The sequence below is a fragment of the Scyliorhinus canicula genome, chromosome 18 (assembly GCF_902713615.1).
Source record: "Scyliorhinus canicula chromosome 18, sScyCan1.1, whole genome shotgun sequence".
In the NCBI taxonomy this organism is placed as follows: domain Eukaryota; kingdom Metazoa; phylum Chordata; class Chondrichthyes; order Carcharhiniformes; family Scyliorhinidae; genus Scyliorhinus; species Scyliorhinus canicula.
In genome coordinates, this window is record NC_052163.1 from 37231122 (window position 1) to 37256672 (window position 25551).

At 45.4% G+C, this 25551-nt stretch overlaps 1 protein-coding gene across 1 annotated transcript in view; it reads right to left on the reverse strand.

Moving 5' to 3' along the window:
• Positions 1-455: 455 nt before the first annotated feature.
• LOC119953659 (T-cell antigen CD7-like) overlaps positions 456-25551 on the reverse strand; it is a 29425-nt gene continuing 4329 nt past the window's right edge. The window contains exons 3-5 of the mRNA XM_038778144.1: positions 16566-16895; positions 6188-6330; positions 456-2458 (exon numbers count right to left, since the gene is read on the reverse strand). Coding sequence (XP_038634072.1) covers positions 2351-2458; positions 6188-6330; positions 16566-16895 — 581 coding nt within the window. The 3' untranslated portion in view covers positions 456-2350. The remainder of the gene's footprint in view (positions 2459-6187; positions 6331-16565; positions 16896-25551) is intronic.

Genomic DNA, 25551 nt, shown 5'->3' on the forward strand with positions numbered 1-25551 from the left:
AAAGATAGCGACAACAACAAAGACAGAAATGACAAAAACAGCAACAAGAACGGCAACGAAAACAAAGACAGGAACGACAGAAACAACAGCAATAAAACAACGACTTGTACAAAATGGTACAACTCTGCACATGAAGGACAATGCCACAGCACACTGCAAAACAATGACAAGACTACAAACATGCCATGGGATGACAACGAATTGCACAAACTCACATCTGCTCCAGAACAAGCAAGCATACCAGCTTTCAAGGCAGATGAAATACTAAATCGATACCACAAGCACAGAAAAAAGTCATGTCAATCAACATCAGTGGTTCGACCATGCAAACACCTTGGGATGGCGCATTGGTTACTTTAAAATAACAGGAACACCGACAACATTCACAACGGAGTTGCAAAATCAATATCACCACGACAACAACAACAAAAGAAAAAACTCTGAACAAATTCATCAAGTTTGGACTCATACGTGTTTTTATTAAGATTGGACTCATAAATATAAATTGGCTTTGTAAAATATGCAATAGCACCATCACCTGTATAGATACACATATCACAAGTAACTGTTTTGTCCAATTTTCTTTAACGATGTACAGAAAATATGTACAGAAAATATGTAAAGAAAAAAAGGGGGGTGTGGTGATCTTAGATCTGAGTAGATACAATACAACTGAGCAAGCATTAGAGGGAGCACGGGAGAGCTATATATACACAGGGACAGGAAGTGACGACACACTTCACGGAAGGCAGAACTCATAGCAGGACACAGACACACAGGAAGGCAGCATTTGAGGTAGCCATAAGTTAAGCTCTGAAGAGAGAACGAATTCACAATAAAGCATCTTCTCCAACTTTGAGACTACGAGCTTTATTAAGACACGAGGAACAACACACCTGCAACCATATAAAAGTAGTTCCACTTTGTGGATGTGATACACAAACCGCACATGTGGCCATCTTTGAATGTTTGCTGATTAGTTGGTCTCCGTATGGACAACAGTACGAACCCTACAGATGGCCTTCGGAAAGAAAGGAAGCAAAAACAGTTTTGTAAATCCTGCTGCCAATGCAATGCTGCCAGCCTCTGCTGGAGCATCACAACATTAGCTGCTGGATCGGGATATTTTGATCCTAAGCTGCATGGTCTCTGCCAAAGAAGGTTTCTCCCAGGTGTCGTCTGTAACCATTTTAAATCACACAAGAAACCTTATCGGCCCTACATACTCAAGCATTGCACTGGCATTATGTAGTTTCTCGCATGAAGACTCCGTACGATGAACAATGAATATCTCTATAAACCCGTTAGATATTTATATAATAATCTTTATTGGTACAAGTAGGCTTACATTAACGTTGCAATATAAACTAAGTTACGCTTCTCTACACACTGACACTGAAAGAAAAGCTAGTATCTGGGAACATAGGTATGTACTATTTAAGGGCTAACGTAGATCATAAAGTTCCTGCAGTGCAGAATGAGACCATTCGGCCCATCACATCTGCATCGACCCTCTGAAAGAGAACCCTACCCAGGCCCACACCCCCACCCTATTCTCGTAACCCCACCTAACCTTTGGACTGTGGGAGGAAAGTGGAGCACCCGGAGGAAACCCACACAGACACTGGAAGGAAGTGCAGGCTTCACACGATCACCCAAGGTCAGAAATCAAACCTGGATCCTGGTTTTTAGGATTAACACATATGACAAAGTGCTGTGAGGCAGCAGTGCTAACAACTGCACCACCGTGTCACCCATTGATTGGCTTCTCACCATGCTTCCTGATATCATTCCTGTTGGGACACTGAGGATCTCCTTTTCATGGTGACAGACTTGACCTTTCCATCGAGAAGGGAAATCTATATATGTTACTTGAAGCTGATTAAGGATCCTTGTGCTTTTAACAATTGGCATTGAAGAAATATCAGACATTCCTCACAGGCATGAACATCTTGTTGTGACCCTTCACTACAAAAGTGTGGAGGCTCCTGGCAACAGGAGTCACTTAAAGGCAGCGAGAGCAGGAAAGAGGGGGGAGAAATGGAATTTCTGAATGAGATATCAGAGCTGTACAAACAATATTTGTCCCCCACCCCATGCAAATGGTGTGCTGTTCTACCACAATATATCTGTGACATGTAAAAATGAGCAGCTTCTGCTCAGCAGGCACCACTCACAGATAAAACTTGTTTTTACATTAATAAATTCTTGCATTGCATACAAAGAGTTGTGAAAAGTTAAGAATTTTGTGATTGCGTTGATATACTTTTATCGAATAGCAAAAGCACACAATTGTCCACGCTCCAGGTTGATGTGTCTTGCAATGAAATTAACATAATTCATCTGAGAATCAACGCCCCATACTTTGTGTTCGTACCAGGTTCATATCTTCATACACTGAGTTTGGAGCTCTTGCACGGTTTGGCTGTGACTTCTTACGGCGGCAGACTTTCCTTGTCTAAAGAATAAAAACTATTTTAGAAAAGCACATTCCTTTGAATTATTGTTTCAATTTTCAACTCTGGACCCAAGAGAAACTGGAGGGTCCCAGAAATGTTCTTTCAGCATTGACTCTACTATAACTGTTGGTGTATTCTATTTTCATAGTGAAAGGCAGTCTCTGCATTGTTTGCCATTGCATAGCTACCACTGCCTTCCTGAAGTTACAGGGAGTCCCCAGAAATTTCTATCTGGAGGGTGTCCCCAAGACATAAATGTTTGAGAATCACACAATTACACAACTACCCAAAATGACATAAGGAGTTGCAGAAGGCAGGATGAGCGTGTGGTTGAGGATGCTCTCTCGCCTCCTCCCCTGCATGCACTAACCAGAAACCAATAAGCTTCTGAGGAGAGGGGAATTGATGAACTTATGTTCCCGAGCTGCAAAATGCTTAGACCTCATTTTATGTCCCTGGAGTCTTCAACCTTCAGCAATGGAGTTCAGCAGAAGGTCTGATCCTGGGTTCAGCAGTACAGGGGCAAACATGCTGTTGGGTTTGTACTATAGGCCCCCAAACAGTCTGGGAGAGATAGAGGATCAAATAAGTATTAAAATTTCAGAAATGTGTAGGAATGATAAGGCAGTAATAGTAGGGGATTTTAACTAACCAAATATTAACTTGGATAGTGTTTGTGGGCAAGGTCGGGAACAAAGTTCTTAGATTGCACCCAGGAGAACTTTTTAGTTCATAGAAAGCCCACCATTGGAGGGGGAAATTCTGCATCTGATGTTCAGAAATGAGCCCAGGCAGGTAGAAGGCGTAGCAGTAGGTGAGAAGTTTGGAGGTAGTGACCATAATTCTGTTATATTTAGGATAGTTATGGAAAAGGATAAAGATGGGGTGGGAATAAATATTCTTAACTGATGAAAGGCTAATTTTACTAAGATAAGATACAATTTGGCCCAAGTGGACTGGGAGTAGCTACTTGCAGATAAAACTGTGTCAGAGCAGTGGGAGGCCTTCAAGGAGAAGATAGTGACAGTACAGGGCAAATATGTTCCCGTTAAGGCAAAAAGTGGGATCAAGAACAGAGAACTCTGAATGTCAAGAGACATAAAGGTCAGGATTAAGAGGATAAAGAAGCTTTTGGCAGATACCGAGGGCTCAATGTGGTAGAGTCCCTGGGTGGGATTCTCCCCTAACCAGCGGGGAGGGCCGTACCTGCGCCAAGGAGTGGCGTGAATCCTCCGGGATTGGCGCTGCGCCAAACGGCGCCAAGGGGCCTCCACTGGCCGGCGCGAGTTGACGCATGCGCGGGAGCGCCAGCATGTGCTGGCGCCATCCTAGCGCATACACAGTGGGCTTCTCCCCCGCGCCGGCTATGCTGGACCGTTACACCGGACGGCGCGGAGGGAAAGAGTGCCCCCTACAGCACAGGCCTACCCACGGAATGTGCAGGGGGTAACATAAAAAGAATATTAGGAAAGCTAAGAGAGTGCATGAAAAAGCTTTGAAGTGTAAAGTAAAGGAAAACCCAAAGGTGTTTTTTTAAATATATAGAGCAAGAGAATAACTAGGGAAAGAATATGACAAATTAGGGATCGTTTCACTAATCTGAAAGACGAGGGTACAGTCCTGAATTAATATTTTGCGTCAGGCGTCACAATGAAAAGGGACAACGCAGGTATAGGCATCAGGTTGGAGGACTGTGAATTATTAGCAGAAATTAACATTGAGAGAGAGTAGGTTCCAGCAGATTTAGCGGCCTTAGAAGTGGATAAATCTGCAGGCCCAGATGCGATGTATCCCAGGCTTTTGAGAGAGGCAAGGGAGGAGATATCAGAAGAACTGGTAATTTTCAAATCTTTTCTGGCCACAAGTGAGGTGCCAGAGGACTGATGGACTGCTAAGATTGCTCCATTATCAAAACAGGGAGATAGGGATAGACCAGGGAGTTATAGGCCAGTCAGTCTAACCTCAGTGCTGGGGAAATTGGAAAGAATTCTCTGAGGGTCTGAATAATTCTGCATTTAGATAGACATGGATTAATCGGGGATAGCTAGCATGGATTTGTTAAAGGAAAGCCGGCTTTGACAAATGTAATCAAATAGTTTGAGGAGGTTAGGACAGTTGATGAGGGTAATGCATTTGATGTGGTCTATATGGAGGTTAGCAAAGCTTTTGATAAGGTCCCTCATGTCAAACTGGTCAATAAAGTAAGTTCCATGGGTTCCAAGGCAAAGTGACACATTGCATCCAAAATTATCTGAGAGGCAAGAAGCAGAAGGTGATGGTAGATGGATGTTCCTATTACTGGAAGTCTGTTTCCAGTGGGGTCCCACAGAGCTCAGTGCTGGGGCCCTTGCAATTGGTGGTGTACATTAATGATTTGGGCTTAACTGTAAGGGATATGATCAAGAAGTTTGCAGATGACGCGAAAACTGGTAGTGTAGTAAATAGTGAAGAGGATAATGCTAGACTGTCAACGGAGGGACTGGCCAGGTGGGCAAAGCAGTTGCAAATGGAAGTGTGAGGTAATATAATTGGAGATGGCCAACATGGCAAAGGATTTTACATTATGAATGGTAGGACCCTGGAAAGTACTGAAGATTGGCGAGATTTTAGGGTTCATATCCACAGATCCCTGAATGTGGCAGGGCAGGTACATAAGATGTTTAAGAAGGCATATGGGATACTTATAATAATAATAATCGCCTATTGTCACAAGTAGGCTTCAATAAAGTTACTGTGAAAAGCCCCTAGTTGCCATATTCCAGTGCCTGTTCGGGGAGGCCGGTACGCTGCCTTTATTCGCTGAGGCAACAAAATACAAGAGCAGGGGTGTGGTGCTGGAACTGTATAAAACGCTGGTTCGGCCGCAACTGAGTACTGCAGACAGTTCTGGTCACCAGATTATAGGATGGATGTGATTTCATTGGAGATGATGCAGAGGAGATTTGCCAGGATGCTGTCAGGGCTGGAGGGTCTGAGCTTTGCGGAAAGATTGAATAGGCAGGGGCTGTTTTCTTTGGAGCAGTGAAGGTTGACAGGGGTCCTGATAAAGGTGTCTAAGTTTATGAAGGGCATAGTTAGGGTGGATAGGAAGGCACTTTCCCTTCATTTTCAAGGCCTTGAAGTAATTAGTTCGAATTTTGTGTAAGGCTAATAAATCCAGGTTTGTTTCTATTCTCCCCCACCCAGCTACATGTTTCTTGGTGGTGGCAGGCAACGTGTCGTTCGCTGGTGGCGGGATTCTATGTTCCCGCTGCTGCCAATGGGAATTCCCATTGAAGCCATCCCACTTCATGGGAAATCCATGGGCGGGGGCGTCCTGTCACAGAATCCCGCTGTCAGCGAACGGCTGGAGAATTCCAACCCTGATTTCATGCGGGTTAGATTCATTTTCTAATCCCATCTCTCGCTTCAAGACGAGGGCGGTTCGAAGGCAAACAAAGATTTGAACAGCCCAGGAACGTTTTGATTAATATGTATCAGGCTTGCCGAGCATACATGTCTCAGGCAGGAATGAGGTACAGCGGACTTTAAAACATACACTAATAACCATTTTCAAATAAATGGTAAATTTCATGCAACGTATGATTTCACCAACTTCACATGTTTGATAATTGAATAATTGTTTTGCGGCACTATTTGAATTTATTTTCATTTCATTTGTTTCATTTTCATTCTTTAATGTCTATAAAGTGGAAAAAATATTTGTTGGAAAGAAGTTAGGAACTTACACGCCAAAATAATAGAACTATTGCACAAAGAATGGCAACTATTGCAGAAACAATCACACCAATTACTATTGGATCCTTATAAGAAACTTCTTTGCAGTGTCTTGTTTCTGCACAACCATCTGCACAGCTTTTCATATTGGACTCTGAAAAGATATAAAACATATTTTGACAAAAGGTTTGCACATTTTATATCTCCACATTGTCATGAAATTATTTTCATTTTCTATAATCTTCTTTTACTCCGAACTGAAAATAAGAATGAAATGCAGAAGGCAGAATATGTTATGCCACTGATTAGAACACATCGTACCTTGTTTATTATTTGCTCAAACAATGTGAGTGTCCCTGGCCAGGCCAGCATTTGTTGCTCAATCCTGATTTCCCTTGAGAAGTTGGTGGTGACCACTTTTCTTGAACCCCTGCAGCTCATGTGGTGTAGGTACACCTGCAGTGCTGTTTGGAAAGGAATTCCGGGTTTTTCACGCAGCAACAATGAAGGAACACTGACATAATTCCAAGTCAGGATGGTGTATGGTTTGCAATGGAACCTGAAGATGGTGGATGGGATGTATAAGCTGTCCTTGTCCTTCTACATTTTGTAAAGCTGTGACTTTGGGAGTATGCAGTTAAAGGAGGTTTGATAATTTGCTGTAAATAGTACACACTGCTGACACTGTGTGTCAGTGATGGAGGGACTGAAGACCTTAAGGCTGTGAATGAGATATCAATCACACTGGTTGCTTTTTCTGGGATCGTGTAAAGCTTCTTATTTGGAACTGTACACATCCAAGCAAAGGGAGAGTATTGTGTCTCCTAAATTTTACCTTGTCGATGGTGATCAGGCTTTGGGAGTCACAAAATGAGTTACTTGCTGTGCTGTTGCTAAATTCAGGATGGTTGGCGTAGTGTTCACAAAGACCACAAAATAGCTTTAACTTGAACAAAGCTATAAATTTATTAATACTACTAATTTGGATTTGATACTTACTCCTATATAATACACACTTGAGTGTGTAGGTAAGGGTCCTACTCTGATTTACGCCGACGGGACCGGCTACAGGCGGGCGGGACTTCGGCCCATTGCAGGCCGGAGAATTCGGGCGGTCCCGGTGCCCATTGAGTCACGCCGGTCCCGCCATTCTCCGAGGCGGGCGGCGCGACTCACGCCGGGCCGGTTTTTGGGGGGGGACGGGAGAATTGGGAGGAAGGCGGGGGCAGGATTCACGCCGACCCCGGCGATTCTCCCACCCGGCGGGGGGGTCGGAGAATCCCGCCCATGGCTAAAAAGGTGCAGACCAAAGCCACTTAATGTTGTAGGGTTGGATATTTGATACACATTTTTGGAGATTGTACAGAAAAAATTGTAAACCTGTTTTGTTTATAACTGAGTGATTGTGCTCTGATTATTTTCAAAGAAGTCTAAGCCCTGACTTAAAGAAGAAAGGCTGAAACTATTTTACAAGGGTAGATCTTCCAGGTATATTTATAGGCTAAGTCCAAACATGCTCAGGCATGTTCCATCCAAGAATGCTATGGCGCTAGCTGAGGGAATTAGAAATTCCCTCACTGATACTTTTCAAACTTCTTGGGCATTGGGTAATATCTCAATACATCAAACATACAGAAAGCGACTTTATTCTTTAGAAAGATTCCAGGGTAAAATCCTAAATATTACTGCTCAGTATTTTGAGGTACGTATTGGAGATGTTGATGAGGGGTAGCAAAAGGGATCATTTAGATGGGTAGGCCAAAGCGAAACAGCATGAGCCTAAAAGAGACGGTTCATGGCTGACCAATTCCCTGGACTTTCTTGAGAAAGTTTGATCTTGTGGATAAGGTTGGAGGCATTGCATTTATTAATCATCTGGACTTCTGTAATTGATGCACAGAAGTAGCTGATTGATAAGTTATGTGCCCCTATTAGGCAAACTTTGTCCATGATTTAGAGTAAACAGCAAAGGGCGGGGAGATGATAAAGTTGGTCATTGGTAAAGCCCCACATGGGTTGGTATTGAGATTGCTGTGTTTTCAATTGTTGTCAAACATTCCTCTCAATGATCTATAAGATTATTAGTGCTGGGTGACATCACATCGGGGCTGAGCCAATCATGCTGGCCAACATGCAACAAGTGAACAAGATCTCAGCAGCTTTGGTCAAGTGATGGATGGAATTCAACATGACTAAATGTCTAGTTATGAGACGAGGCAGAGGAAACAGGTGGTGGAATTCTCCGTCACCTTATCCGGGCGGAAACCAGCCTACCCCCCCCTCCGAATCCCTACTTCTGGATGATCTCCCAAGAAGCCACCTGCCACCTTAGCTGGTGAGTCAAGAGATGGCTGGCCTTCTCCCCATACTCATACGACACATTGCTCAACCGCCTCAGCTGGTGCACCATCCAATCCATAGACAGAAGGCCAAACTGCATTTGCCTTGTATGATATGATCTCCCCTCTAATCACCACCTTCAACACCTCCCACAGAATAGAGGGTGAGACCATCCCATTCGCATTGAACTCCACATATTCCCCTCCGGCTCTTGAAACTTTCCTGCAAAGTCCCATATCCGACAATAGCCCAATATCCAACCTCCATCCTATGCTCTACATCCGGCTCGCCTCCAACATTAGATCTACCAAATGCGGAGCATGGACAGAGGTAACCACAGCCAAATATTCTGCCTTCCTCACCCTGCAGATAAGAGTCTGACCCATTACAAAATAATCTATCCTCGATTGCATCTTGTGCACAGGGATAAAAATGGGAACTCCTTAACCCCCCCAGAGTGCATAAGCCGTCATGGATCCACACCCCTCATCTCCTTCATGAATCCAAAAAGCACCTTCGCCATCCCAGAAGGGGCCAACGACTTCAGCTTAGAACAATCCAGCCTTGGGTCTAATTCACAGTTCAAATCCTCCCCCCCCCCCACAAACTGTGTGGCATGTGGCGCAGTGGTTAGCACTGGGACTGCGGCACTGAAGACCTGGGTTTGAATCCCAGCTCTGGGTCACTATCCTTGTGGAGTTTGCATATTCTCCTCATGCCTGCATGGGTTTCACCCCCACAACCCAAAGATATGCAGGTCAGGTGGATTGGTCACGCTAAATTTCCCCTTAATTGGAACAAAAAATAATAAATGGGTACTCTAAATTTATTTATTTTTAAATCCCCCCCACTGCAGAATCAGTTGGTGAATGTGTCGATCCAGTATTGTGGCTATCAGCCGGCTTATAAATGTTACATCATCCCAATTCGAGGCATATGCATTTACTAAAAACACTGACTTTCTCTCCAATGTGCCTGCAACCATCATATACTGCCCCCCCCCCCACATCAACATAGACCTTCTCTGCCTGGAAGCAGATCCTCTTATTGATTAAAATCGCTCCCATCACCCCGGGCCCTGGCTATCAAAGCCTGATTGAAAAACCTGGCTCCCCCAGGCCTTCCGAAGCCTGGTCTGGTCCTGCTCCTACAAATGAGCCTCCTGTAACAAAACACTTCGGCATTGGCCCCCTAATTCTTTAAGTGAGAGAAAACCCTCGCCCTTTTCACAGGCCCCCCTGACGTCTTGCACATTCCAGGTGACTAGCCTTGTCGGGGGTCTCTCACACACCCTCCCCCCCATCCCCCCCACACCCCCACCTTCGAGTCAGCCATTACCACTGTGATGAATCATCCCTTCATTGTAAATTCCTAGGTCCTAGCCCCACCTGAGGATGAGTCAAAGAAAATCCCCTGGTCACTGTTAGCTCTCTCAGACCAGTCCCAGTCCTTTCTCTTTAATGAAGGCCTCTGCCTACTCAGGCATGTCAAAGTCATGCAGCAAAATGCTCCATCGGCGGGATCCTCAGATCTGCCAGCGCAGCCACACGCACGGCTTGGGGTGGCCATAATGGGAAATCCCATTGGCTGGATGCCGGAATAGAGGATTTTGCTGCCGGCGAGGGCGTGCCGCACAGGAAAACACGGCTGGTGGACTGGGGAATCCTGCCCATGGTCCTTCGAGCCCATCATGACTCACAGTCTCGCCGGATACACTACCCCGAATCAAATTCCTTTGTTATAGGACACCGGCATGGCCTTGTGGAAGGCCGCACAGCTCTTTGCCAGCTCGGTCCCAATGTCTTGGTAGACCTGAACTGTGTGTCTGACCTACTCAATATTGCAGTTCTTCTTGGCCCACTTCAGGATTCATTCCTTCCTCTGAAAGCTATGGAAGTGAATAATCACGTCGTATGGTGGCTCATTCAGCCGTGGCTTCTGCTGGAGTTCCCGATGGGCCCGATCCAATTCTGGAGCAACCTCACCATCCTGAGATTCAATCGCTTTGACCTGTTTTCCAAGTCCTCAATTTTTGCCTTCAAGCCCTTGTTGCTCTCTGTCACGAGCAATGAGGTGAGCTGCTCCTCATCTCACGACAAGCCCTTCAATATTTCGCCTCCATTCTTCACAGCCTTTGATGTCTTACCCAGCTGCTCTTGGATCGGGCCTCCTCAATGATGGCTTGAAGGATTAATTCAACTCCTTTCCTTGCTGATCAAAGTGCTTGTCTATTTGTTTCCCGAACTCCTCTAGCTCCTGCACTATCACCACAGCTAGCGTGTCCACCATGATGGGCGCGGCCTCCTCTGCCATTTTTTCTCCCTCAAGATTCCCTCGCCAGACTAGCAGCCAGGGGTTTCCTTCCAGTGAGCTTTCTTAATGAAATTTTCGACGTGGCTCCATCAACTAACCATTACCCAGGTCGGTCAGCTGGGTTTAAACACAAAACTCCCCCGAGAAACGGGCAAAAGGGATTGGAAAAACAAGCACCCTGGTTGGAGCTGCCTTTCGGACAACTTGTTCTCACATGATGTCACTGGAGAACCCCGAGGGTTATGAATCTTTAGGATTCTCTAGTCCAGAGGGCTACGGATGATCCATTGTTGAATACATTTTAAGACTTGAATAGATGGAAAGCGGGCACGAAAATGGATTTACAGCTGAAGATCAGCCATGATCATATTGACTGGTGATGCAGGTACATCGGACCATGTGGTCTACTCTAACACCTATTCCTTAGGTCCTTGTGTTCCTTTCTCCCTCTCTTGGTCATCATCGATGCAACTTGCCCTGGCATCACCCAACCTCAAACATAGGTTGTCATTTACTCCGAAAGAGGACGATGCAGTGACAACTCACCTCGCCAGCTGGACACTATTTATATGTAGCCATGAATGTGCATGGTCTACGTTCTGGCTGACGGGGAACTCAATTTGGAGAGGGGGCTTAATTTGGGAGAGCTAGGGCAGCATGGTGGCGCAGTGGATAGCACCCACAACCCAAAGATGTGCAGAGTAGGTGGATTGGCCACGTTAAAATTGTCCCTTAATTGGAAAAAAAAGAATTAAGTACTCTAAATTATAAAAATAGATTTGGAGAACTGGCCTTTGTAGTAGTCACCACTGATGTATATACTGTACATATATATGTGTTTTACGGTAAGGCCCCTGTACTACAGGTACGGGGGTGGATCCCTGCCTGCTGGCTCCGCTCAGTAGGTGGAGTATAAATATTTGTGCTCCCCGTACAGCAGCCATTTTGTCAGCTGCTGTAGGAGGCCACAGATCTCGGTGTAATGAAGCCTTGATGACATTCTACTCTCGTCTTCTCGTAGTTGTGCATCAATTTATTACACTGAGTTTCCAGCGATGGATCTCCACATCAAGCCGGATTGCCTGCAGCTGCATCCTCAAGCAGACAACGCCAAAAAGGACTTTGAACATTGGCTAGCCTGTCTTGAAGCGCACATTGGGTCTGCGCCAGACTCAATCCCAGAAGCACAGAAGCTCCAGATTCTGTACACGCAGCTGAGCTCCAACGTCGTTCCCCTCGTCCAGGATGCGTGGACCTACGCAGAAGCCATGGAACTACTGAAGGAAAACTACGCTCAGCAGACTAACAAAATCTATGCCAGGCATCTCCTCTCCATGCGGCGCCAACTTCCCGGTGAGTCGGTGGAAGATTTCTGGCGTGCCCTGCTCACCCTAGTTAGAGACTGTGACTGCCAGGCCATTTCGGCCATGGAACACTCGAATTTGCTGATGAGAGACGCATTCATTACGGGCATAGGGTCTGACTACATCCGCCAGCGCCTCTTAGAAAGGGCCACACTCGACCTCGCGGTGACCAAAAAATTAGCGCTCTCACTTACGGTCGCATCACACAACATTCAGGCCTATGCCCCCCGACCGCACGGCCCACCACCCCTGTGCATCATGGACCCCGCAGATGGCCACCTCTTCATTGACCCAATCAGCGACCACCCTCAGCCAGCCCCATGCCTGTGCCGCACGGCAGCCATCCAGCCAGGGGGGACCCAAATGCTACTTCTGTGGGCAGTCAAAACACCCCCGACAGCGCTGCTGGAGTCCAGCAGGCAAGAGATCTTGTGCCTGTTGCCCTTCACCTTTGTTGAAGTGGTCGCAAGGTTGTGTGGTCGAGACTGGTCAATCGAGACCTCTGCAAGGCCTGTGGCAAGAAGGGACATTTCGCTGCAGTGTGCCAGGCCCGCTCAATCGCCACTGTAGTCCCTGCACCACCCACATGCGGCCAGTGGGTGCCGCCATCATCCCCTCCTCGGACCACATGCGGCCAGTGGGCGCCGCCATCTTGCTCTACTCACAACACTTGCGGCCCGTGGGCATCATCTTGTCTCTCTCAGGACCAATGGGCGCCGCCATCTTGCCTGCCCTAGGACACGTGCGGCCTGGGCCCCGCCATCTTACCCGCCTCTGGACCCCTGCCCGTCGGGCACCTCATCAGGCCACTCATCGCCTGCAACCGCCGCCGACCAGTCGCATCTAGCCTCGGTCACGATTGACCAGTCTCGACCACACAACCTCGCGACCACTTCAACAAAGGTGAAGGGCAACAGGCACAAGATCTCTTGCCTGCTGGACTCCAGGAGCACTGAGAGCTTCATTCACCCGATACGGTAAGGCACTGCTCCCTCGCGGTACACCCCGCTAACCAGAGAATCTCCCTGGCCTCCGGATCCCACTCTGTGGTGATCCGGGGGTACTGCATCGCCACCCTCACCGTCCAGGGCATGGAGTTCAGCAGATTCCGCCTCTACGTCCTCCCCAACGTCTGCGCTGCCTTGCTACTCGGCCTGGACATCCAGTGCAACCTCCAGAGCCTAACCCTGAAATTTGGCGGGCCCCTACCACCCCTTCCCATTTGCGGCCTCGCGACCCTTAAGATCGATCCGCCTTCCCTTTTTGCAAACCTAACCCCGGATTGCAAACCCATCGCCAGCAGGAGCAGATGGTACAGTGCCCAGGACAGGACCTTCATCAAGTCGGAGGTCCAGCGGTTGCTGTGGGAAGGTATCATCAAGGCCAGCAACAGCTCTTGGAGAACCTACGTGGTAGTGGTGAAAACTGGGGAGAAACACAGGATGGTCGTTGACGACAGTCAGACCATCAATCAGTACACGCAGCTCAACGCGTACTCCCTCCATGCATATCTGATATGGCCAATCAGATTGCACAGTACCGGGTCTTCTCGACAGTGGACCTGAAATCTGCCTACCACCAGCTCCCCATCCGTAAGACGGACCACCCATACACAGCGTTCGAAGCAGAAGGCCGCCTTTACCATTTTCTTAGGGTTCCCTTCGGCGTCACCAACAGTGTCTTGGTCTTCCAACTTGAGATGGACCGAATGGTTGACCGGTACGGACTGCAGGCCACTTTTCCATACCTGGACAATGTAACCATCTGGGGCCATGACCAGCAGTACCATGACGCCAACCTGTCCAAATTTCTCCACACCACCACTCTCCTCAACCTGACTTACAACAAGGAGAAGTGCGTGTTCAGCACGATCCGCTTAGCTATCCTCAGCTATGTGGTCCAGAACGGAGTTCTGGGGCCTGACCCCGATCGCATGCGCCCCCTCATGGAACTCCCCCTCCCCCACTGCCCGAAGGCCCTCAACCGATGCCTGGGGTTATTTTCATATTACGCACAGTGGGTCCCAAACTATGCGGACAAGACCCGCCCACTCATTCAATCCACCATTTTTCCCCTGATGGCCGAGACTCATCAGGCCTTCAACTGTATCAAGGCCAACATCGCCAAGGCCGTGATGCACGCGGTCGACGAGACGCTGCCTTTCCAAGTCGAGAGCGATGCATCAGATGTCTCTCTGGCTGCCACCCTCAACCAGGCAGCAGGCCCTTGGCATTCTTTTCCCACACCCTCCATGCCTCTAAAATTCGGCACTCCTCCATTGAAAAGGAGGCCCAAGCCATCGTTGAAGCTGTGTGGCATTGGAGGCATTACCTGGCCGGCAGGAGATTCACTCCCCTCACTGACCAATGGTCGGTTGCCTTCATGTTTAACACACAGCGGGGCAAGATCAAAAAGGATAAAACCTTGAGGTGGAGGATCGAGCTCTCCACCTACAACTACAAGATTTTGTATCACTCCAGTAAGCTCAATGAGCCCACCGATGCCCTATCCCAAGGTACATGTGCCAGCGCACAAGTAGACCGACTCCGGACCCTGCACGCCAATCTCTGTCACCCAGGGGTCACCAGTTTTTACCATTTCATCAAGGCCTGCAATCTGCCCTACTCCATCGAGGAAGTCAGGGCAATCACAAGAGACTGCCAAGTCTGCGCTGAGTGTAAACCGCACTTCTACCGGCCAGACCGTGCACGCCTGGTGAAGGCCTCCCGCCCCTTTGAATGCCTCAGCGTGGACCTCAAAGGGCCCCTCCCATCCACCGACTGGAATACGTACTTTCTCAGTGTGGTCGATGAATATTCCCGATCCCTTTGCCGTCCAATGTCCCAACATGACATCTGCCACCATCATCAAAGCCCTCAACACCATCTTCACTCTGTTCGGTTTCCCCTCCTACGTCCACAGCGACAAGGGATCCTCATTTATGAGCGAAGAGCTGCGCCAGTACCTGCTCAACAGGGGCATTGCCTCGAGCAGGACGACCAGCTACAACCCCCGGGGAAACGGGCAGGTGGAGCAGGAGAATGGGACGGTCTGGAGGGCCGTCCAGCTGGCCCTACGGTCCAGAAATCTCCCGGCCTCCCGTTGGCAGGAGGTCCTCCCCGATGCACTTCATTCCATTTGGTCGCTCCTGTGCACCGCGACTAATAAAACCCCCCATGAACGTCTCTTTGCCTTCGCTAGAAAGTTCACCTCTGGGGTTTCGCTCCCAACATGGCTGGCAGCTCCAGGACCCATTCTGCTCTGTAAACACGTGCGACTCCACAAGGCGGACCCATTGTTCGAGAGGGTACAGCCAACCTGCAGTACGTTTACATAGCGTACCCCGACGGCCGCCAAGACACAGTCTCACTCAGGGACCTGGCACCAGCTGGTTCCACACACACACACACACACCCTCTGCCCTGGCGCCACCCTCCCTTCCCCCGGCGCACCCCACCGCAGCCCCCTCTCCGGGACAATCCGTCCTCCCCTTGCTCCTACCCGGGGATGAAAAGGATTTTGACATGTTCCCGGAGTCACCAAAGACCAACCTGCCACCTGAGTTGCCACCAGCACTGCGGCGCTCTCGATGGCAGATAAAGGCACCAGACCGCCTGAATTTGTAATATTATCTGTAATTTTAAACACAACTTTCTGTATATAATTCTCCACATCCCCGCTGGGCTCATTTTTTAACAGGGGGTGAATGTAGTAGTCACCACTGATGTATGTACTGTTTATATATATATATATATATATATATATGTGTGTGTGCTCCCCGTACAGCAGCCATTTCATCAGCTGCTGTAGGCCACACATCTCAGTGTAATAAAGCCTCGATTACATTCTACTCTCGTCTTCTCGCAATTGATAGTGATATCTCGTAACATCAGCCTTTTAATGTGCATGCATGATATGCTAATGGTGGCAAAAAAGCTTCCTGATATTGTTTGTCAGGAAGCTGGAGCAACCTTGAAGATCCTGAAAACATCATTGCTAATGTTCATCCCATTGTCAGAGAACTGATCAAATGATTTCTGGCATCACACCAAATTAATTCCCCCGCCCACCAAGCTTCCTGATGCAGGAGGGACCAAAGATTCCACCCACAACCTCCAGCACTAATACAGCAATTTGTCAGGAAGGAAGTTTAGAAAAGAGAACAATCATGCTGATGGAGTTGTTTAGGGGCAAATCATCACAATTGGAGGAATTTCCATTTGTTTTGAATTCTTGGCATATGTAACATAGGATAGACAGTAAAATGCCACATGCCCTCCTGTATTCAATTTTTATCGACATAAATATTGCTGTCAGGTGGTAGCTTTTCTTTAGTAAATTGTCAGACCAATATTTGAAACATGGAACATACCTGACACAAGCAACACGGTTCCTTGTCCATATTTATCTGATAATGGAGGTCGTATTCCAAAGACACAGTAGTAAATATCGGTGTCACTTTCCTGGAGATTCTTGAGGGTTATGGTGAAGTTTTTTACGTTTCCTTTAAACTCAGTGCGATTGATATCGAGTATTGTATTGCCCGATTGGTGGATGTAGATCAGATCAATGGGATTTGAAAGGTTTCTTTTTAAATAAACACCCACAATGGAATGTTGTGTAGATGAAAATTCACAGTTTATTGAAACAGATTCTCCCTCTTTCACTTGTTTAATAAAAGGAGACTGGAAAAGCGTGATATCTGTAAAGTACACAATTACAAATATGGTCAGAACAGTCAGAAAAATCCAATTAGATAAATTATCAAACAAATCTTTTCCTTTGTCTAAATTATGTCACAATCATTACATTTCATCATTCATAATCATTATATTTCATGGTTTATATTAATATTTAAAACTGTTTTTATAGTTTTAGAGAGATTAAATCGGCACGGATGAGGTAATTCAAATATTTTACTTTAGAAACTGCCAAAGCAACTCAAGTGGAGGCTGTTCAAATTGTGACTTGTGTTTCGTTGATGAGGCCTGAATTAGAAAGGAGAAAGCATAAGCAATGGATGGACCATGTCTGAACTTGAGGCAGAGCTATGAGTTCACCACTAAGCTCAATATAAGATTTAGATGACCTGTGCAATTCCCGGATGACAAATGAAAAAACAAAAGGGTCATGAACTCCATTAGACAGATGGACGGATGGAGAGAGGGAGGGAACGAGGGAGGTATGGAGGGAGCGAGGGAGGGATGGATGGATGGACAGTGACGTCCACATGTGAGCTGCAGCGTCCAGTGTCCACAAGTGCGAGGTGCTTAAGGAATGGTCCAGCAGCATGTATCTAGAAGCTGGTGGAAGTACTCACAAGGAGCTCCTACCTTTGAGAACACTGAGCACATTGAGAAGAATCAAAGATAATTCTTGGGAGCTGTGGCACTATCCTTTGGTTCCAGAAACTGAAGAACCTTCAAGAGCCTGATAAGTACTCAAAAATGTTCTTGGGGGTGGGGGTTGTCAAGGCCTAAGGGGAAAAGTTCAGTCGGGGATTGCTGTTTTAAACTCTAACAGTCTTTGAAGTAAGGAAGAAGACTATCAATGGGCCAAGGAAAAGTCTCCCTGGTTCACTGATCCAGCTCTGGTGGAGCCCTTTGCCCAGGAGGTTAAAAGGAGGAAAGAGTTTCTATAGGAGGCTAGGTGTCTCTGCGTATAAACTGTGTAAAAAAATGGGATCAGGAACACAGGGAGGTAAATTCCTGGATTCTGGCTGAAGTGGAAGAAAAATTAATTCATCTCAAAAGTGGTCAAAGTCAGTAATGCACCTTCTAATGACATTGCCTATCCTTCATATCTTGAATACCTCATGCATTCAAAAATGAGGAATTAGGGCTTTGCTCCCCTACCTCTCACACACGTGCCACTGTTCCAAGCCTCATGGACCGTGTACATACCTCCAGCTGACACCCTTCTCTTCTCTCTCTCTCTTGCACAAAATGGAGGAGCAGATAACTAGCCAGGACCAGGCACCTGCATCTCCTGAGTCCTTTGGAGGAGATGATTCGTAAGATTATGAGGCTCCAGTGATGGAGGCTGATGCATCCACCATCAATGAGCACATTCAGAATGATGATATGTTCCTTCCTTATGCACTTTTAAAAAATTCTATTTCACCCACATCCTGCTATCTGGCACAAAGAACAAACTATTGATGGTGTGAGCATGAAGTCCTTGTACTCCACGCAACCCTGACCCTCACCCCAGCTCTCCATTTCAGATACTGAATAACTGCTGCCTAGCCACTAGTGTAGCCTGTTAGATTTGGAAAAGTGGAGAAGGGTCAAACATTTTCATTGGCTCTTTTCATTGGCTTTCAATAAGGATCTACATGAAGGCAGCTGGGAGAGAAAGTCTACTCATCCTTCCCTTAAGGAGTCAGCCAAGCTCATCTCGCCTTACAGACACGAGAGAACAAGTTATATAACTTTTTAGACCGTATTGATCACTCCTCTTTACTCCTCCCACTATTCTGTCAGAAAACCATGAATAATTCCTCAGAGTGTTCATAGCAGATAAGGCAGCTAGTCTTGGTAATGTCTGGTTTGCATGTATTGTCCAAGATGAATTGACAGTCTGTTCTGTTCTGATTAATACAAAATGGAGGAAAACAAAAATTCTGAGTCCTTCACGCCTTGCCATGAAGATTGCTATCAAGACTGGGCAGCACGGTAGCACTGTGGTTAGCACAGTTGCTTCACAGCTCCAGTGTCCCAGGTTCGATTCCCGGCTTGGATCACTGTCTGTGCGGAGTTTGCACGTTCTCCCTGTGTGTGCGTGGGTTTCCTCCGGGTGCTCCGGTTTCCTCCCACAGTTTAAAGATGTGCAGATTAGGTGGATTGGCCATGCTAAATTGCCCTTAGTGTCCAAACAAAAAGATTCACTGGGGTTTCTGGGTTACGGGGATAGGGTGGAGGTGTGGGTTTAAGTAGGGTGTTCTTTCCAAGAGCCGGTGTATACTCGATGGGCCGAATGGCCTCCTTCTCCACTGGAAATTCTATGATTCTATGATAAGAGCAGGTGTCTGCTGAAGAAGCAGCGTCACATGATCTGGAAAGTACAGCCAACAACTCAGAGATTGGCCAGATGTACTTTAGAGGATGAGATGAAATCAGCTTGTGGTAAGTTGCCAGTGGGTGGAGTCATGCCAGGCAGAAATGATCAGGTGTGCCAGTTTCCCCGAGGATTAGGTTAAAGATGGGTTCTGCTCCAATATGCTCGGTTGAGATTTCATTGGGGCAGCAGACAATAGAAACTGATGGGGAGGCACTGGTTGGTCTACCAGTGAGCCTCTTATCACTGTCTAAGAGCATAGAAGAGCTTGGTTCCAATATGGCACTGGGAGGGAGCGGATATTTAGGCAGCAGGAGGCTACTGGCAGGGACATACAGGGACTGGCAATTAGTAGCATGGTGAGGGACAGGGACAAATGGGCAAACTGGGTTAGGGGAGCAATCCTGCTCCTCCAGACCTTGCACGAAAAGCAGAAAAGACATCAAACATACTAAAAGTTACTTGTCCAGCATTTTCTGGTCCACAAACTAGTTGCAGGATATGACAATATTGCGCCAGAATTTATGGAACACCTGGGGCCCTAAGCTCTTGCCTGGTTGACCCAATTTCAAATGATGGTCATAAATTCCACCATCATTCCAAAGAAAGGGCAGACAGCCAAAGTCATGGTTATTCCAGAACCTGGAAAAGACTCCATACTTGTAGCTAGCTATCGCTATCTCTCTCCTGTCGGTTCCATGTAAAATCCTTGAATGCCTTATCCTTCAGCACATATTCCCAATCGTAGAAGAAGTCCTTAGCTTCAACCAAGCTTGGTTTCTAAAATGCCGTAGCACAGGGGAGCAGGTGCTGGCCCTTACCACCTACATTGAAAACAGCTTTCAGAAAAACCTGAAGACAGGTACCTGTGTTCCTCGACCTTACAGCTTACTATGACACCTCCTGAAGCTCTCACACGCCTTCCATCCCCCTGAATGACTAAAAGCATTGGAACACTGTTGAACAATCAAAGGTTCAGAGTTCACCCTGGACAGGCAAAAAAAGTACATGGAAAAGCAAATCAATGGACTCCGCCAAAGCTCAGTACTGGCTTCAACTCTGTTCGACTTGTACACAAATTATCTTCCAAAAGCTATCTCCTGAAAATTCATATATGCCGGTGATATCTGCCTCGCAACTCAAGGCCCCCAACTTCGACACCTTGGACCAGACCATAAATGAGGACTTGTCAAAACTTGAACAATGCTGCAATACAATGATGACTCAAGCCAAGCCCTGCAGCAACAGTATTCAGCTTATTCCATCTTTACAGTGCAAAAAACAAATGAATGTTTGTACTCAGTGGTCGAATACTGCACCCCTGTTTGGTCAAGATCATCACACACACAGAGTTGACACCTAGCTGAATGCTACCATGCGTATCATTACTGTTTCACTCTGCTCAGCACCAACTCCATATAAAAGCAAATTACTGCGGATGCTGGAATCTCAAACGAAAGAGAAAATGCTGGAAAATCTCAGCAAGTCTGGCAGCATCTGCAGGGAGAGAAAAGAGCTAACGTTTCGAGTCCAATGACTCTTTGTCAAAGCTCCATATGTCCACCGACTTACTCAACCCACAAAATGATAGAAAAAGTTTGCAATCCCCCCCCCCCCCCCCCCCCCCCCCCCCCTCCACCTGACACAATGCCGATCTATTCAGCTCACCCAAGTTATGACCCCCATCAAGAAGGCTGACCTGGAAAAACCCTCCCACACGGGATTTCAATGCAAATTCTATCTGGACAAATTAATGGGAATTATTGGACATGACAAACAAGTACCTGGTCTCAAACCCGACCCAACAGCTGCCTGGTTTCAACCTTCCAAGGAAAGCGCAGTCAACACTTAATAGGCTCAGGACCGGCCACGGCCCCTGCTTGGCCAACCTCCACAAATGGGGCATCAGTACCAGCCCTCAATATGCCTTTGGGAGACAGTAAACTGTGCAGTACATCATCGAAGAATGTCCAATCCTCAGCGGAGGCCAATCCACATTCAAAACAGCAGCACTGGGAGAGACTGCTTGGCTGGGGCATTTGCATTCACTAAATAAATAAATCTAGTTGCCAACAGATTTGGGTTATTGGGTTAGTCCAAGAGACAAATTGGGATCCAACAACGAGGTTAGAACCTGATCTGCATATTCAAAATGTCCGACTTGGGGCAATTAGGGATTTTCAATAATTGCTAACATTGTCAGTGATATCTTCCCACAAAAGTTACTTTCAAAAGTCCATTTAAGTTTCTGCTGTCTGACCACACTCAGCTCATGTACCTTCTCAATCTAAGGTGGCAGTGCAGACATTCAATTCACACACAGCTACCAATGGAGACACTCTCGGCAACCACGGGGAAGTATGAAAGTATAATCTTGTCAAGAGCCCCGGCACATCTCTTCAAGTAATATGGTTGTCGCATTTTTAAAAAATGTCAGCCAACAAGTACTCTAACTTTACGCTAAACCGCAGCGTGGTGGAAAAAATTATAAGAATCTGTACTTGATGCTGATTGTAAATGTAACACATTGTTAGTCATTTTAAGAGCTGAGTGCCACATGAACAAAAATAGTATTAGGCGAACCCATGGTGGTTTTGATTTTCAAAAACACATTTGTGTGGAGCTGAGGAAACAATGCAATTTCTTTGTTTTAAAACAAAGGTTTCCTCACCTTTAGGATTACACGCTAAAGAAAACCTTGAAAAGGGGCAAAAAGGCACAGATGCACTGAAAAGCGTTTCGCGTTTTTCAAATTATACTCCACTTTTAGTATAATCTGCACTCATTGTTTCAACTGAACTGACATTAGGTGAGGAAGATGTAAATCTGTTTTGCAAACTATGCCATTGTATTGTTTTTCATATACTTCCTGAATTTTCTGATGCATTCGGATGTTGATTTAATTGTCAATTTACTGACAAATTCGGAAAGCTATATGGTCCATAAGCCTCATCATTGTGCTGGAGATAATTGTCAATCATTTAGTCATAGATATGTAAAGTACATTAGGATTTAAGAAAATACTCATTGAGTCATACATGATAGGGTGGAGCATAAGGGAGCCTGTCAGAAAGGCATGGGAAATTTTAATGTACTAACATAGATAACATAGAACAGTACAGCACAGAACAGGCCCTTCGGCCCTCGATGTTGTGCCGAGCAATGATCACCCTACTTTAAACCCACGTAACCCGTATACCCGTAACCCAACAATCCCCCCATTAACCTTACACTACGGGCAATTTAGCATGGCCAATCCACCTAACCCGCACATCTTTGGACTGTGGGAGGAAACCGGAGCACCCGGAGGAAACCCACGCACACACAGGGAGGACGTGCAGACTCCACACAGACAGTGACCCAGCCGGGAATCGAACCTGGGACCCTGGAGCTGTGAAGCATTGATGCTAACCACCATGCTACCGTGAGGCCCCTGGAACCTGAGAACCTGGAAAAGTCAGATGGGCAAAGGTAGCGTAGATGAGGAGCTCATTGAATATTTTCAGGATTGTTTCTTAGAACAGCATGTTCTGGAGCAATCAAAAGCAGCTATTCTAGCCTTCTATAAATATTATAGCAGGCTATACTAGACCTGGTATTGTGCAACGAGCTGGGAGTATTTAATGATCTTAGAGGTAGCAGTGACCATAATATGATTAAATTTACATCCTGTTCGAGGGAGAGAGGAGTGGGTCTGAGAAAAAGTTTTTAAAGTTAATTCAGGGCAATTATGAGTGAAGGAAAGCAGAAATGGCCAAAGTGAATTTGCAAATTATGTTCAGGGATTGGTCATTCGAAATTCAGTGGTAAACATTAAAGGGAAAATTCAGAATGCACAGAATGACACATTCCAATGTGTAAGAAAAAATCCAAAGGATGGACCATGGTTTACTAGAAAGTTTAAAGATAGTATCAAACTTAAAGAAAAAGCATAGAATTATGCAAAGACAGGTGGCATGTCGAAAGACTGGACAGAATATTAGGAACAGCAAAGGATGACCAAAAGATTAAGAGGGAAAATTAGAGTATAAGAAAAATATAACCAGAAATATAAAAACAGATGATAAGAATTTTTATAAATATTTAACAAAGAAAAATGTTAATAAAATGATAATTGATCCTATAAAAAATAAGTCTGGAGAATTGATAAAGGAAAAAGTGGAGATGGCAGATGAACTGACAGATATTTCGCACCAGTCTTCGCTATAGACGATATAAGCAACATCTCAGAAGCAACTATAAACTAGGGAATGGAGGGGAGGGAGGAACTTGGGAAAATTAGACATGAGAGAAGTGGTAATGTGTAAACTATTGGAGCTGCAGACTGGCAAGAGCCCGGTCCTGATGGACTTCATCCTAGGGTGTTAAAAGAAGTGTCCAATGAGATAGTTGAGGCATTGTTTTTAATTTTCCAAAACTTTCTGTTTCTGGGAAAGTTCCATTAGATTTTAAGGTAGCAAAAATGGAGGGAGACACAGAACGGGAAACTACAGACTACTTGACATATGTTGTAGAGAAAATTCTAGAAGCTATTATTAAAGAAGTTATAGCAGGCCACTGAGCTACATCTAGGTTAACCAGGTAGAATCAACATGGTTTTGTGAAAGGGAAATAAGGTTTAACTAACTTATTGGAGTTCTTTGAGGAAGTAATATGTGTTGTGGATAAAGGGGGAATGTACGGTACACATATTACCAGAAGGCATTTAATAAAATGCCACATTAAAGGTTATTGCAGAATATAACAGCTCATGGTATGGTGGTGAAATATTCGCATGGATTGACAATTGACAAGCTAATAGGAAGCAGAGATTCGACATAAATAGGTCTTTTTCAGGTTGGTAAGATTTGAGCCACAGGGATCAGTGCTGGGACCCCAATCTTTTACAATTTAAAAAAATTACTTGGATAAAGGGATTGAAGGGATGGTTGCTAAATTTGCTGATGACACACAGATAGGTGGGGAAACAGGTTGTGAAGAGGACATAAGGAGGCTACAGAAAAAAAATAGATAGGCTAAGTGACTGGGCAAATATCAGGCAAATGGAGCATAATGTGGGGAACTATGAAATTGTCAACTGGCCTTATTAAATGGCCAAGCATGGTCGAGGGGCTGAATGCCCTACTCCTGCTCCTTGTTCATATATATGTTTGCATTTATGTGTCAAAGAAATTTGTGAAGCTAATTTTGACGAGAATTATCAATAAATCTATAAGAATGCACATATGTGCATTTGTATTTTCCAAAAACTATCATAAGGGGATCAAAATAGTTTTGAAAATATTTTTGAAATTAAATATTGAAAACAAAAAAGTTTGAATCAACATTATTGAACAGTTTTAATCAGGAAGTATCAGTTTGAAGAAGATGAGCTGGCTATTAATAGCTCTGTTCCTTTCAGTTACAACATTCGTGTTGTGGTGCATTGCAGTTTTGAAATGATGGAAAAGTGTCTTCTATTTTAAGTTATGAAAGCTGGCAGTTTTCAATTTTGGTCAGCTAAGAGTTCCTACCAGGTTTGTTGAAGCAAGTCTATGTTTAAGCTTCTGAGTTACACACAGAGATTTTAATATGCTCAGTGCTGTTCTCGAAAGATCTGCAATTATATATTTCACTTTTTGTTTGTGAATTAGAATTAATTCAATGCTAAAATATTTTGATTTCATGATTCTATCTTCAATGAAAATTACGCTAAAGTTATCACATTGCCACATAGTAAAACAACCGCTTCCATTTCTCTAAAATCATTCTAACATAGAAACACTAAAAAATTCATGAACAGCTTCTTCCCCGCTGTTACCAGCCTCCTAAACAACCTCATATGGGCTGATATGATCTCTTCACACATCTTCCCTACTGAGTGGTACTACAGTCCTGTATGCTTCACCCGATGCCTGTGTTTATGTATTTACATTGTGTATTTTATGTTTGCCCTATTAATGTTTTTTTTCATGTACGGAATGATCTGGCTGTACGCAGAACAATACTTTTCACTGTACCTCGGTACAGGTGACAATAAACAAATCTAATCCAATCCAATCCAATGCCATGTCAAAGAGCAAAGATGAGGAGGAACGACGAAGAACTTAAAGAGACAAGTTTTAAGGAGAGTTTTAAAATTCAAGTGAGAAGTGGAGGGAGTAATTTTTAGAGGAGACTTTCAAAGGCAAATTAAATATGTAAAATAGCTTTAGTTTCATGTAATTTATGAAACGGATCTTGAGGATTTTCTTTGTGCTGAAGAAACACGGCATTTGAATTAACATAGCACAATTCTTAAACATTTGAAAGATTTCACA